The sequence below is a fragment of the Dromiciops gliroides genome, chromosome 4 (genome assembly GCF_019393635.1).
Source record: "Dromiciops gliroides isolate mDroGli1 chromosome 4, mDroGli1.pri, whole genome shotgun sequence".
Classification (NCBI taxonomy): Eukaryota; Metazoa; Chordata; class Mammalia; order Microbiotheria; family Microbiotheriidae; genus Dromiciops; species Dromiciops gliroides.
Window position 1 is genome coordinate 262,895,700 of NC_057864.1, and position 15,547 is coordinate 262,911,246.

General features: G+C 37.5%; 1 protein-coding gene across 1 annotated transcript in view; it reads right to left on the reverse strand.

Annotated features, from left to right (window-relative positions):
• Positions 1-3,885: 3,885 nt before the first annotated feature.
• LOC122726734 (24-hydroxycholesterol 7-alpha-hydroxylase) overlaps positions 3,886-15,547 on the reverse strand; it is a 121,174-nt gene continuing 109,512 nt past the window's right edge. Inside the window, exons 11-12 of the mRNA XM_043964641.1 lie at positions 8,766-8,853; positions 3,886-5,562 (exon numbers count right to left, since the gene is read on the reverse strand). Of these exons, the coding sequence (XP_043820576.1) occupies positions 5,491-5,562; positions 8,766-8,853 (160 nt within the window). The 3' untranslated portion in view covers positions 3,886-5,490. The remainder of the gene's footprint in view (positions 5,563-8,765; positions 8,854-15,547) is intronic.

The window sequence follows — 15,547 nt, forward strand, 5'->3', positions numbered from 1 at the left end:
GGGTCAGGTCAGGTGACCACACATTAGATTTTAAATATCACAGCTAAAATTTTAGGCTTTACTGTATCCTGCAACTTTGCTAGAGTTGTTAATTATTTCAAATAGCTTTTTAGTTGATTCTCTAGAATTTTCCAAGTATAACATCATATCATCTGCAAAGAGTGATAGTTTTGTTTCCTCATTACCTATTCTAATTCCTTTAATTTCTTTTTCTTCTCTTATTGCTATAGCTAAGATTTCTAGTACAGTGTTAAATAATAGAGGTTATAATGGGCATTCTTACTTCACCCCTGATTGTATTAGGAAAGCGTTTAGCTTATCCCCATTACAGATAATGCTTGCTGATGGTTTTAGATAAAAAGTACTTATCATTTTAAGGTGAGCTCCTTTTATTCCTATGCTCTCTAGTGTTTTTGATAGAAATGGGTGCTGTATTTTGCCAAAAGCCTTTTCTGAATCTATTGAGATAATCATATGATTTCTGTTGCTTTTGTTATTGATATGGTCAATTATGCGGATAATTTTCCTAATATTGAACCAGCCCTGCATTCCTGGTATAAATCCCACCTGGTCATAGCATATGATCCTATTGATGTATTGCTGTAATCTTTTTGCTAGTATTTTATTTAAAATTTTTGCATCAATAGTCATTAGTGAGATTAGTGTAGAATTTTATTTCTCTGTTTTGGCTCTTCCTGGTTTGGGTATCAGCACCATATTTGTCTCATAAAAAGAATTTGGTTGGATTCCACCTATTTTTTCAAATAATTTATATAGCACTGGGATAAATTGTTCTTTAAATGTTTGGTAAACTCACTTGTGAATCCATCTGGTCCTAGGGACTTTTTCTTCTTTTCTTCTTCTTCTTTTTTTTTTTTTTAGTGAGGCAATTAGGGTTAAGTGACTTGCCCAGGGTCACACAGATAGTAAGTGTTAACTGTCTGATGCCGGATTTGAACTCAGGTACTCCTGACTCCAGGGCCAGCGCTTTATCCACTGAGCCACCTAGCTGCCCCTGGGACTTTTTCTTAAGAAGTTCATTGATGGATTGTTCAATTACTTTTTCTAAAATTGGGTTATCTAGATATTTTATTTCTTCTTCTGATAATCTGGGTAATTTATATTTTTGTAGATATTTATCCATTTCAGATATGGGGGTTTACTCACAGTTACCTTGTGGGGATTAGTATAAATATCACCATTCCAATTGAGAGGTGGAAAAACTGAATTTCCAAGAGGTTAAATGATTGGACCATGGTCATCTAATTAGTATCTATGTACCAGAAAAATTTAAATCCAGGTCTCTTAACTCCAAATCTAGCTCTCAAAGCTTACTGGAATTAAAGCTAGAGGAGACCTCAGACATCATGTAGTCTACTTTAAGAGGCAGCTGGGTGGCACAGTGGATATAGCACCAGGCCTGGAGTAAGGAAAATGCAAGTTTAAATCAGGCCTCAGAAATTTACTAGCTTTGTGATCCTGGGCAAGTCCCCTAACTATTTGCTTCAGTTTCCTCATCTCTAAAATGAGTTGGAGAAAGAAATGGCAAACCATTCCAATATCTCTACCAAGAAAACCCCAAATGGGGTCATGAAGAATCAGACATGACTGAAAACTACTGAACTACAAAAAACAATATTCATAATATATACATGTTTTATATACATATATATTCATACACACACATATATATACATATATGAATATATATACACACATACACATTTTGTTTTTATTATTTGATCCAGATCTATGATTTCCTATTTGTAAAGAATACCTAAGGCAGAAAGATCTCTTCCCTACACCAATCAGAAACTCACCTATAGCTTACAATCTTAGGGAGTTGCCCAGCTCAGGTGATTTACCTGAGAGCCCCCAGATAATACTGTCAGAGGCAGGTCTTGCTGCATGTCTTTTGAACTTTAAGGCCAGCCCCATATCCACTGTACTATGCTGCTTCTCCTATGTTCAGGAATATGGTGGAAAAAACAGCAGTCATTATAGGTCATGCTTAAGTTTTACAAAAACTTCATTTGGAGGGGAAGTACAATTCATATTCGGGTGAATACTCTTACAACATGGTTTCTAGCTACCAAGCTATCATTTGGAAGCAAGCTGTCCAGGAGAAGCAGTCAAAGTCATAGCCTGTGCAATTGTTTCCAAATTTTGAAGAATTAATTCAGAAGTCAGGTAAAAGGGTTTGATTTAAACATCAGAGGAAATTATCATACTATCTGTTTCCAAAAAAGATTCCAGTGAATTCAAATCCATATTAAGTTAGGAATAAAAAAAACAAACAAACAATTTTAAATTGTATGTTGCCTTCTAAGCAGAAATCATGGCTTCTGGCCAATGGAAGCAATTTCAGAAAGAGTTCCCTTATTCTTTGTCAAATACAAAAGGAACAGGTTACTTACTAGTTGTGTGACTCTGGGCAAATCACTTAACCCTCACTGCCCACCCCCCCCCCACACACACACACAAAGGAACAGGTTTTCTAAGCGGTCCCTTTCTCTCACTGAAGTGCAAAGTCTACTCAATGTCTATTCGTACCAAAAAAAAAAAGTAGGCAAACCATTTCTCTTATGACCCTTGATGCCTCTCAATGGACTTTTAATTTTCTCTCATTTCAACTACTCACATGAACTGTGTGATTATCAGGAAGTGGTTAACTCTTGTAAGTTTAGTTGAAGTGGGTATCCATCAAATGCAAATGCAGAGTTTTGCTAGAGTTTTAAAAAAAAGTTGCTGAGAACACTCATAAATATCCTTTCTTTATCTGGCAGAACCTGACAGGTAAAGTCTATCACCTCAAAGGATGGTCTGATTTCCAGGTTGGTTGAAGAAGGGCATAGAACACAATAACTTCAGAATTAGATGAAGTCTCTAAACTCATGTAAACAGCTATTGTCCAACTCTTTATGACTTCACTGGGCATTTTCTTGGCAAAGATACTAGAGTGGTTTCTCATTTCCTTCCCCAGCTCATTTTACGGATGAGGAAACTGAGACAAATGGGGCTAAGTGACTTGTCTAGGGTCACACAGCTAGTAACTGTCTGAGACTGGAATATCTGAATCTTTGTGACTCTAAGCCTGGTACTCTATCCACTGTGCCACATAGCTGTCCCATGTAGATAGAACAATATTATGATAATAATAATAACAACAACAACAACAATAATAAGCATGAACATAGAACTTTAAGGTTTACAAAAACTCTGTATGTTATCTCATTTAAACCTCACCACAACCCTGTGAAGTAAGAGCTAATAGCATATCCATTTTACCGCTAGGGAAACTGAGACACATAGTGGTTAAAAGATTTTTCCAAGAATCAAATCGCTAGTAATTATCTAAGGTGGGATTTGAATTCAGGTCTTTCTGACTCCAAATCCAGAGCTCTATCCACTGTGACACTTATCTGCCTACAATAGCATGAGGGTTAGATTTGGAATTGCAAAACCTGGCTTCAAATTCCAGCTCCTGCCCTTCTAATCTGTATGACCTTGAAAATTTTTGTCACTTAAGTTAGGCCTTTCTGGGCCTAGTCTTCTCATCTGTAAAATGAACTAGGTGATCCACTAAGTTCTTTTCCAGCTCTACATGTATATTTTGGATTTTTAGGCTCCTTTAGTCCCTGGGCCCCAGGCCGTTACAAGGGTTCCTCCTAATAGTGGGTCTCACAGGAAGTAATTTGCTCATGGCTATATTATATAGTTTAATAAATAATAATTTTTCTACTAAATGGGGTTAGTGTGGCAAAGCAAAACAAAAAAAGATCAAAGAAAAGTACGCTCAAAAGAAAATGTATTTATTATGAAATGAATAGTGCATTAACATTATTATTTTTAATTTTTTTTATTTTGGGGGCCAATGAGGGTTAAGTGACTTGCCCAGGGTCACATTGCTAGTAAGTGCCAAGTGTCTGAGGCCAGATTTGAACTCAGGTCTTCCTGAATCCAGGGCCAGTGCTTTACCCACTGTACCACCTAGCTGCCCCCAAGGCATTAACATTAACATGGCCAAGTCAAGTTTTTCTTTGAGATTGCTGTTACATTTTCCCCCATACAAAATATAATCTTTTCCATTGATTCACAGAGTACATTCAAGACGCTTATAATATAAATAATTACATTCAAAAGCAATTTATTCTTGTTAGGTTATCATAATCATATCTTCCAGGTATAAGTAACATTCTATGCTGCAAAAGACTGAAAGACTGATTTCAGTTTAACTATCAATTGATACATAATGATTTTTTTATTGATCACCCACTATGGGTAAGGCACTATGAAAAGAACTCTAAGGGACAAAAAGAAGTTGCAATCTATCACTGATTCAATTCAATTAGACTAATAACTTTTATAAATAATCTACTAGGGAAAAGAATAAACATACATTAAGGGTCTATTGGGCACTGTGCTTAGCATTTTAGAGATAGGATCTCATTTTATCTTTCCAACAACATTGTGAAATAGGTACTGTTATTTTCCCCATTTTACAGATGAGGAAATTGAGGCAAAGAGGTAAGTGACTTGCCCAGGGTCACAGAGCTAATAAATGTCTGAAGCAGCATTTGAACTCAGGTCTCTCCACAGTCTAGCACTCTAATCATTGTGGCACCTGTCATATGAAATATATCTTCATATGATTTAGTAATAGATGCACTTAAAATTGTAGATATATTAATAATTATGATTAATCTAACAGTGCAAGTGCTACATAAATCCAGAATAATACCACCCAAATCAGCATTCCCATCCATTTTGAGGGCAGGAGCAGAATGTGTCCAAATTTAGTATTTCAATAGTATAGGAAATTTCCAGTATGGAAATTCCTTTCACTGATGCAGACTCTTATAGTCTAAGAAAGCTGTCTGTGGCACAGAAAGGATAAGGCACTGGGTCCTAGTCACATAGCTAGTATGAGTCAGAGGCAAGTTTTAAACCTAGGTCTTACTGAATCCAAGATCAGGCTTTTCTATTATGCCATACAGCTTCTGCGACTTTTCTATTACTTGACAGTTATTCAGAATACAACATGAGGTAAGTTTCTTCATAGCAAACATAATTTGTGTGTTTTTCTCAAGGGTCCCAGGGAATTTAAGTAAAAAAAATAATAATCTAAAACAATATTGTATCATGTTGTAGATAGGGGAAAAAGCTGCTTTTAAAAGTTATTTTTAATTAATTAATATTTACAATTTACCACTTTCAGTTTTGTTGGTAGAACTGGTACCACATTTACTTTTACATTTATAATTTACTTTATCTGGTATTGAGATGCAATATAATTAATAATAATTTGATTAATAATTAATGAGACTCAATTATGGATAAAACAAAAAAATTCACCTAGTTAGACATAGTTAACTAAGATACCCTGATGTATAGTACATTAGTTCAGCAAGTCCAGCAACACGGGAATTATGACACTTCAGGAATCTGTCTGCTTAGGTATTGGCCCATAAAGCTTTTATCAAATAGCTTTTATTTTCTGCATTTATATTCCACCCGGCATGGTCCTGATGGCTTCTGCACACCCACTAACTGGTTAAAATTCTGAAAAGAGAAATTGAGTAGAATTATTAAAACAAGTCAATATGGGGAAAAAATGATTCAAATAACCCTAACTTGATTTGTTTTCTATTTTCTTTGACTTGATTGTCTTTTTTGTTGTTGTTTTGTTTTGTTGTTGTTTTGTTTTTTAAGTCTAGCGTCAATGTTAGGCTGGTTTTGGTAGTTGTAAGGTGAGATTAATCAAGATTTAGATTGCAAAACCACCTTGGGGCCTTGGTGGAAAATTTAATGTATGTCTAGGGCCAGTCCCCAGGTTTATGGGCCTCTTTAAGTTGAGTCGTCTGATCCTCATATGAAAGACATGAAGTATGTCTGTCTCCATCTTTCTCTCTCTCTCTCTCTCTTGCTCCTTTGTTCTCACTCAGAAATTGATAGATAGATAGGTCTATGGATAGATAATAGGCAGTTTTCTCCCTCTCTCTTCTCTTTTGGTAAGATTTATATGAGGACTTCAAGAAAATGCATTTAAAAAAACCAACTCTTATTAAATATACTCCCTTCCTGGTAAAGAGTCTATCATTTCTAAATATTGAGCCATGGTCCAGAAATCCAAATCCCTTCTTCTTAAAGCATCTATATTCATCTTAATAAATTGAATTTCTCATCTGAAGCCTTTACCTTTGATTGGAAGCAGAGAGGAAAACACCACCTATGCCCTATAGGTATTCAGGTTTTTTTACAAAGATTTCACAATCTTTATAATTAATAATAAGGATCTTTGGTTCACCTCACATATTCCAACATCATGGGTCTGCCCTCTCTGACCTACCAACCTTAGGCTTTCCCCAGATATCCAGGTTTCATCACGTACTCTCTATCCTTTTTCCCTATACTATTGTCATCTCATCAGGTGTTGCCTTTGGTGTAGGAGAGCCCAAGTTTGTGTAAGCATGCACTGTACCTTTTTATAAGCTGGGTGGTAGTTAATCTAATAAATTAATCTGTGCTAAGAGCAAACAATTAGACATTCTCCTGGTAACATATCCATGAACATTTTAACTGTGGCCTTCAAAGGACAATGATTCTGCCTTTTATATTTGACTTCTTGATAATTCTAATGGTGGGAATTTCAGACCTTATCAGACAAGGAAAGAGTCTTGTTTTGGCCACTGAGGCTTTTTTAGTGCCCCTTATATCACATGGGTAGCTTGCTGATGTAAAAGTTGGCCCTTCCCCTAATGTTTCCAGTAAAAATCCTATGCAGCTGAAAACTCTTCAGGGTACTTGGAAGTCAAAGTTATTTTAAGGCTAGTAGAGTTGTTTTCTATTGCTCAGCAACTTCCAATGTCATTTAATAAGCACTTATTAAGTACTTACTTTGTGAAAGTATTGTAAAGGATAAAAGGACTACTGTAAACACTTTAAAGGATTAAAGAAACACAAAGAAAAAAAATGAAACATCTCCCCCCCCCCTTAAGGAGTTTATATTTTACTGAAGGAAAATAACATTCACACAGATAAGCTCAGGATGGATCCTGTGATTTCACTGGTGTAGAGATTCCCTGGATGAGGAAACTTACCCTATCAATTGAAATCAGCAATGGTTCTGTAAGTGGTCTTACAGAATTGCCTGGGAGCACTGAGAGCTTGAGTGATATGTCTAGGACTTTTTATACACATTAGGATTTGTGAGAAGCAGGACCAGAACCTGGATCTTTTTGGTTTCAAAGCCAGCTCTCTACCCCCTCCTGTCTCTATACAGATAAGTAAAGGTAACATTGGGGGTGAGATGGAAGAGGAGAGAGAATGAGAAAAGGTCAGAGGGGTCTCATTTAGGAAGTGGTACTTGAGCTGAGTCTTGAAGGGAGCTAGGGACCCCCCACCCCTTTTTTCTACTACATTCTTTGTTCATACACATACATTTACAGGGTAGCCCATAGCAGGATTCTCTGGCCAGATACTCAAGCATGAATCTTTGCAAGTTGGCTAAAGGACTGGCCTTAGAAGGAGGGAAATAAGCATTTATTAAACAGCTATTATGTACCAGGCACTGTGATACATAATTACAACCCAGAGGGGTAGATGCTAGGGTTTTCCTGATTTCAAAAGCAAAGGTGAAAAGCACTATTAAAATGTGCCTACAGGGGGCAGCTAGGTGGCGCAGTGGATAAAGCACCGGCCCTGGATTCAGGAGTTCCTGAGTTCAAATCCGGCCTCAGACACTTGACACTTACTAGCTGTGTGACCCTGGGCAAGTCACTTAACCCCATTGCCCCGTAAAAAACAAACAAACAAACAAACAAAAAAATGTGCCTACAGGGGGCATCTAGGTGGCGCAGTGGATAAAGCACTGGCCCTGGATTCAGGAGGACCTGAGTTCAAATCCGGCTTCAGACACTTGACACTAGCTGTGTGACCCTGGGCAAGTCACTTAACCCCAATTGCCCTGCAAAAAAATTTTTAAAAAAATAGGGTCAGTTAGATGGTGCAGTGGATAGAGCACCAGCCCTGGAGTCAGGACTACCTGAGTTCAAATCTGGCCTCAGATACTAGCTCTGTGACCCTGGGCAAGTCACTTAACCCCAATTGCCTCACTAAAAAAAAACAAAACAAAACAAAACAAAAATGTGCCTACAGGGGGCAGCTAGGTGGCACAGTGGATAAAGCACTGGCCCTGGATTCAGGAGGACCTGAGTTCAAATCCAGCCTCAGACATTTGACACTACCTGCGTGACCCTGGGCAGGTCACTTAACCCTCATTGCCTCACAAAATAAAATAAAATAAATAAAATGTGCCTACAGATTTGGAAGGAGACACAGAGAATATGCATTAAATTATATTTGTTATTTAATTAAGTATTTATTATTTTATTTGCTTAAATCATGCCAGTAATATTGGTTCTTTTCGGGGCAGCTAGGTGGCGCAGTGGATAAAGCACCAGCCCTGGATTCAGGAGGACCTGAGTTCAAAGCCAGCCTCAGACACTTGACGCTTACTTAGCTGTGTGACCCTGGGAAAGTCATTTAACCCTCATTGCCCCACACACACACAAAAAATAAATTGTTCTTTTCCTTTCCATATGATTCACATGGAAATGGTCCAGATTTTGGCGTTTTGGTTGGAGATTTATTCTATAGTTGGTTCGAATGTAGGTTAATTAACATTTGTTATAAATGTTACAAATATGGTAGTAATAAAATGTTTTAAAATAAATAAAAATTAAATAAAAACAGATTTTTTTTACCTGTTTTGGAAATGGATCCAGCAGATTAAATTGATACTTATAAAGTATTAAGGCAACAAAGAGTTCAATCTCCAGTAGAGCAAACCACCTAAAAGGAAAAAAGATAGCAATATAGTCAGGATAATATGATGCATATAATTCACAGAGAATACCTAGAAAATATATAAATCTGTTTTACATTTTGTCTTCCATTATTTTCAGTTATAAATAAATTCGCATCACTGAGGTAAAAGCAACATTAAATATATGAATGACCTAGTCTGAGGCCAGAGAATTAGACATTTTTATTCATCCCCTAAAACCATATGGGAAACATTCTAGGTTAATCAATATCTGAGATTGGGTTGCCTTTGGAATCAGGTAGACCTGTATTCAGGTCCTGGGTCTGGTAGACTATTACTTATATGACAATGAGCAAATCACTTAACTAATCAGTGATCCCAGGCAAATGTCTAAATTTAGACATTGCTGGTCTGTATTTGTGGAAGGAGTTTCCATATTGGGAATTCCAAAGACTAATGAAACTGTGAATGTAAACTGTTCTTTCACATGAACACACACAAAAAAGTCAGAAGATTGAGAAATCTAAGTATTATATGATACAGATGAATACTATTTCAATTTTCCATAATCTTCCCATCACAAATGTCCTGTATAATAATAAGTACTGAAGACAATGTTAATCACAAAATTAAAAGATTTGGAGTTGGAAAAGACCTTTGGAGATCATCTAGTCTGACTTGTTTTCCAGATGAGAAGGGGAGACTCAGAAAAGCAAAGCCCAAGGTAGGATTTGAACCCAGATCCTTTTACCCCCAAAACAGTATTCTCTCTACTACATTACCACTGTTTCTCAAATCCCAGAAAATAAAACCTTTCTTAATGATGAGGTCTAAATTAAGCAGTTCCAGGACAGAGAATTCTTACTTATTCCTCTCAAGTCTCAAAATTTCTCCTGACTACAGTGTATCAAAATTACTTTTACTAACAATTTGCAATAAAGTGTGCTACTGTTGAATTTCCCAGGAAGCCTTCTTGGAGTATGTTTATGTATTTCACTTCTTGTGAGATAATTAATTCTCCATTTTCCTTGGAGTTAGTACCTAGCAGAACTGTATCTGACAAAGGAGCAACTCATTTCAACTGGAACAATCACAGAATCAAGTACGTTTCACAGTAAAGATAACACAGTTCAATCCTCTCATTTGTATAAGAAACTGAAGTCCTCAGTGACTACAATAAGACAAGTATGTCTGCAGAACATTGTTGTTGTTTAGTCAATTCAGTCTTGTCCTATTCTTTGCCCTCCCATTTTGTGTTTTCTTGGCAGAGATGCCATTTCCTTCTCCACCTCATTTTAAAGATGAGGAAACTGAGGCAGAGGTTAAGTGACTTACCCAGGATCACAGAGCTGGTAAATGTTTCAGGACATAGCCATGTCTATTATCCTCAGTCATCTCATTGACCAATTTCATTTATATATTTATTGTTGGTTTATTTTAGAATTAAGCCATCTCCAAACATCAGACAGTTTTTATTTTATTTTTTTTTCTTTGCAACAAACATTTATTTTATTTTTTCCAGTTACATGTAAGGATAGTTTTCAACATTCAATTTCATAAGATTTAGAGTTCCAAATTTGTCTCCCTCTGTCCCTTTCCTCCTCCCTCCACAAGACATCAACCAGGTTATATATGAACAATCCACAAGGGCTTTTTTTTTTTTATCAGTTCTTTCTATGGGGGTGGATAATATGCTTCATCATTAGTTCCTTGGGATTGTCTTGGATCAATGTTTTGCTGAGAGTAGTTAAGTCATTCACAATTGCTCATTGAACAATACTGCTGTCACTGTGCACAATGTCCTCCCAGTTCTGCTTGCTTCACTATACATCAGCTCATATTAGTCTTTCCAGCTTTTTCTGGTATCATTCTGTTTGTCATTCCCTATAGCATAATACCATTCCACTACAATCATATACCACAGCTTCTTCAGTCATTCCTCAATTGATGCATATTCCCTTGATTCCCAGTTCTCAGTCACCACAAAGAGTTGCTTTAAATACTTTTTTGTACAATTTTCCTCCCTTTTCTCTTTTTTCATGATTACTATTGTCAACGGTTTCCTTCCACTCTATTCTCTTCCCCATGATATTTACTCTATTATCTATTTTCTTTCACCCTATCCCTCTTCAAAAGGAATTTGCTTCTATCTGCCCCCTCCCCCAATCTGCCTTCCCTTCTTCTGACCCTCTCTCTTTATCTCCTTCCCCTCCTATTTTCCTGCAGGGTTAGATAGATTACTCCATCCAATTAACATACACACCCAATTGAGTGTGTATATTATTCCCTCCTTAAGCCAATTCTGATGAGTGATAGGCTCATTTACCATGAACATTAAATAGATTACTCCACTCAATTGGGTGTGTGTGTGTTAATCCCTCCTTGAGGCAACTCTGATGAGACTAAGGTCTTTGAGCCAATTCTGATGAGTGTAAAATGTATTTACTGCCCTGTTCCTCCCCCATGTCTTCCCCCACTCCATAAACCCTTTCCTATTTCTTTCATGTGGGGATTTTACCCCTCAATTTTACCCTAAAGATATCATCATGGGGCAGCTAGGTGACACAGTGGACCACACATCCACCCTGGACCCAGGGGGATCCCAGTCAAAACCCTGCCTCAGACACAAGACAGTCACCCACTGCATGACCCCAGGTATGTGCCCCAACTCCAATTTTTTATGGTTCTGTAGGGTCTTGTATTTGAAAGTCAAATTTGCCATTCAGTTCAGGTCTTTTCATCACAAATACCTGAAAGTCCTCTTTTTCATTGAAGTCCCAGTTTTTTCCTCTGAAAGATATGATCAGTTTTGATGGATATGTGATTCTTGGTTGTAATCCCAATTCCTTTGCCCTCTGGAATATCATATTCCATGCCCTCTGGTCCTTTAATGTAGAAGCTGCTAGATCTTGTGCAATTCTGACTGGGACTCCATAGTACTTGAATTATTTCTTTTTGGCAGCTTGCAATATTTTCTCCTTGACCTGAGAGCTGTGGAATTTGGCTATAATATTCCCAGGAGTTTTCCTTTCAGTATCTCTTTCAGGAGGTGATCAGTGGATTCTTTCAATTTCTATTTTACCTTCTTATAGAATATCAGGGCAATTTCCCCTGACAATTTCTTGGAAGATGATGTCTAAGTTCTTTCCTTGATCATGGTTTTCTGGTGGACCAATAATTTTCAAATTATCTCTCCTGGACCTATTGTCCAGGTCAGCAGTTTTTCCAAGAAGATATTTCACATTGCCCTCTATTTTTTAAAAAATTAATTTGGATTTGCTTTATCGTGTCTTGGTTTCTCATAAAATCACTAGCTTCCATTTATTCAATCTTAATTCTTAGGCAATTATTTTCATCAGTGAGCTTTTGTACCTCCTTTTCCATTTGGCCAATTTGGCTTTTTAAGCTGTCGACTTTTTTCTCATATCTTTCCTGCATCACCCTCATTTTTCTTTCCATTTTTTCCTCTACCTTTCTAACTTTATCTTCAAAGTCCTTTTTGAGCACCTCTATGGCCTGAGACCAATTAATATTTTTCTTGGAAGCTTTAGATATAGGGGCCCTGACACTGACATCTTCCTCTGAGGGTGCACCTTGATCTTCCTTGTCACTAAAGAAACTTTCTATGGTCCTCACCTTTCTCTGTCTGCTCATCTTGCCTTTCTTTTACTTAACTTTTAGCTCCTTAAAGTGGGGCACTGTTTCCAGGCTACAGTATCCCAAATGGTATGATTTAAGGAGGAGCAGTTTTTTCACTCACCTGGCCTGTTCCCTGCTCTGTAGATGACCCCAGACCAACTTGCTAATCAACCAGCTTTGTGTGTTGTGGTTGTCAGCTCCAACAAACCTGTGCCCCTCCCCCACCTGGGCCACTGCTACTCAAACCTACCTCTTGGTTCCCAGCAGGGGTGAAAAACCTAAGTTCTGCCTTAGTACCAGCATAGACCCCTGTCATCTCCCCCCTTTCAAGGGCTCAGCCCTCTCACCAGACTGTGAGCTTAGTTCCAAATGACACTGGTGCTGCAGCTGATTCAGAGGCTCTGGGGGTCTCTTTCTCTGGTGAGGACTTCCTGGGACTGGATCTGTATCAGGGTGACTGTGGGGTTGGGCTTCACTCCTGTCTCGGTACAGCAGTTCCCTCCTTCTGACCTTCCAAGCTGTCCTTGGTTGGAAAATTATCTCAGCACATTCTTCTGTGGATTTTGCTGCTCCAGGAATTGTCCTATGGCATTATTTGAATGTTTTTTTGAGCAATCGTGTCATGAGTTCAAGAGCTTCCTGCCTTTCCTCGGCCATCTTAGCTCCCCATCAGGCAGTTTTTAGAACACATGGTAATACATAGCTAATGTCAACCTACTGAGCAAAACCTTTTAAAGCTTCAACTGGCAATGTGGAAGGAATACTGGATTTGGAAACAGAAGAGCATGGAGGATGACTTCAGTTCTAAAATGCACTAGTCTCTGTGATTCTCTGGGCTTTGGTTTCCTCAAAAGCAAAAGGAGGGTGTTGAATGACTTGATCTCTAAGTGCCCTTCCAACTCTGCAATTCTATGATTCTGAGATAATTATGCAAAGCTGGAATCTCAGAATTAGGATCCAAAAAGATCTTGACAAGCTAAAAAAAAAAAATTGAATGATATCTAATAATACAAAAGCCCAAAGGAGGGGCGGCTAGGTGGTGCAGTGGATAAAGCACTGGCCCTGGATTCAGGAGTTCCTGAGTTCAAATCTGGCCTCAGACACTTGACACTTACTAGCTATGTGACCTTGGGCAAGTCACTTAACCCCCACTGCCCCACCAAAAAAAAAAAAAAAAAAAAGCCCAAAGGAGCAATGTGAAATTCTACCCTTGAGTTACCAAAAAACAAACAAACAAACCCAACCCACAAACAAACAAAATTTCACAAACACAGGATGATGTAGGCCTTATTAAGACAGTAGTTTGTCAGAAAAAAGATCTGGCGGTTTTAGTGGTATCACAGGATAATGTGGTAGCCAAAAACCTTCATGCAATCTTGAGTTACACTGAGAGGTGGGGCTTCCAGAAATAAGGAAATGATAGTCCCTCTGGAGTACTTTGTTCAGTTCAGGGCAAAAGAGTTGAAGAAAGACATTAACAAGCTGGAGGGCATCCAGAAGAAGATCTCCAGGATGGTCGTGGATTGTAAGTCTGTATGAGAAAGGTTGAAGGAACTAGGGTTACTTACCCTGGAGAAGACACAAGGTGGACAAGATAACTGCTTTCAATTATTTGAAGGGCTGTCCTATGCAAGAGCAATTAGCTCCTGAGGGCAGAACCAGAAGCACTGGGTGAAAGTTGCAAAGATGTAAATTAGACCTGATGTCAAAAACAAAACAAAACAAAAACAAACAAACAACCTCCCCCCAAACCCAACTTGTCTAACTGTCAGAGCCTCTCAAAGTGAAATAGGCTGGTCTTCTGGGAGAGGCTAGACAACCACTTGTTAGGTATATTCTTTTTTTTTTTTTTTTTTGCAGGGCAATGAGGGTTAAGTGACTTGCCCAGGGTCACATAGCTAGTGAGTGTCAAGTGTCTGAGGCTGGATTTGAACTCAGGCCCTTCTGAATCCAGGGTGGGTGCTTTATCCACTGCACAACCTAGCTGCCCCCTTGTTGGGAATATTCTAGTGGTGTTGGGTATATTCTTGATGTTGAACCAGATGGCTTCTGAAATTCCTTGCAAATCTCTGTAATAGAAGGTAGGCACTAAAAATAAAAATCTTCAGAGCTCTTCTAATGCGACCACAGAAAGTCATTTAAAATTCCTCTGTTTTCAGTTTTCCTATTTGTAAAATGAAGGAATGAGAATAGATGATCTCCAAATTTTCAACTCTAAAATTCTATGATTCTAGTTGAATCAACGTATTTTTTAGATATGGATCTAGAATGTGCCCTGGGAAACAGAACAATCAAGCGAGAAAGAAGCCCAAGAGTCAATATTAATTTTGCTGCATACATCATACCAGCTCTTATGTTGTATTATTTCTGAATGTAGAGTTCTATTTGAATATATAAAAAATATATATTGCCAAGCAACTAATAACATAATTAAGATTGGAAGGAGAGATGTAACAAGCTATTTATGGGCATACTAATATTTTAAAAAATTTTAGAAGCACCTATTTACAAAACAAATTGAGATGCTAATTTCAACTCATTTCCATTCATTCATTAAGGCAGGTCCCCATAGAACCTCTAATAGATAACATTCTGTTTTCCTACATTGAAGGAAATGGTTAGGGAGGGAAGAAAGAAAGGGTTAGGAAGGGAAGAAGGAAAGAAGAGAAGGAAGGCAAGAAAGGAAGGGAGGAGAGAAAGGAGGAAGGGACAAAAGAAAGAAGAAAAGGAGAGATATCTTCACTATTCAGAAGCACAGTGAATCAGTTATTTTAGAATTTTTCAATAATTTCTAATGTCAGAAAAATTAAAAATAATATAAAGTTATTATTCATACCAGATTTATTTATCATAACTTATAAGATAAATATTATATAATTACAAAGCTGATGAAAATATAAATGTTAATGTTTTGTAAATAACATTTGTTTGTTTTTCCTATGAAGATGCATAATAAATATTTGTTGAATTCAACATCATATATTTAGTGAGCACCTGCTATAATTATTTGTAAGGGAAAGAAGAAACAAGTCATACCTTCAAGAATCTTATAAGACATATTTATAGAATAATCATTAATTT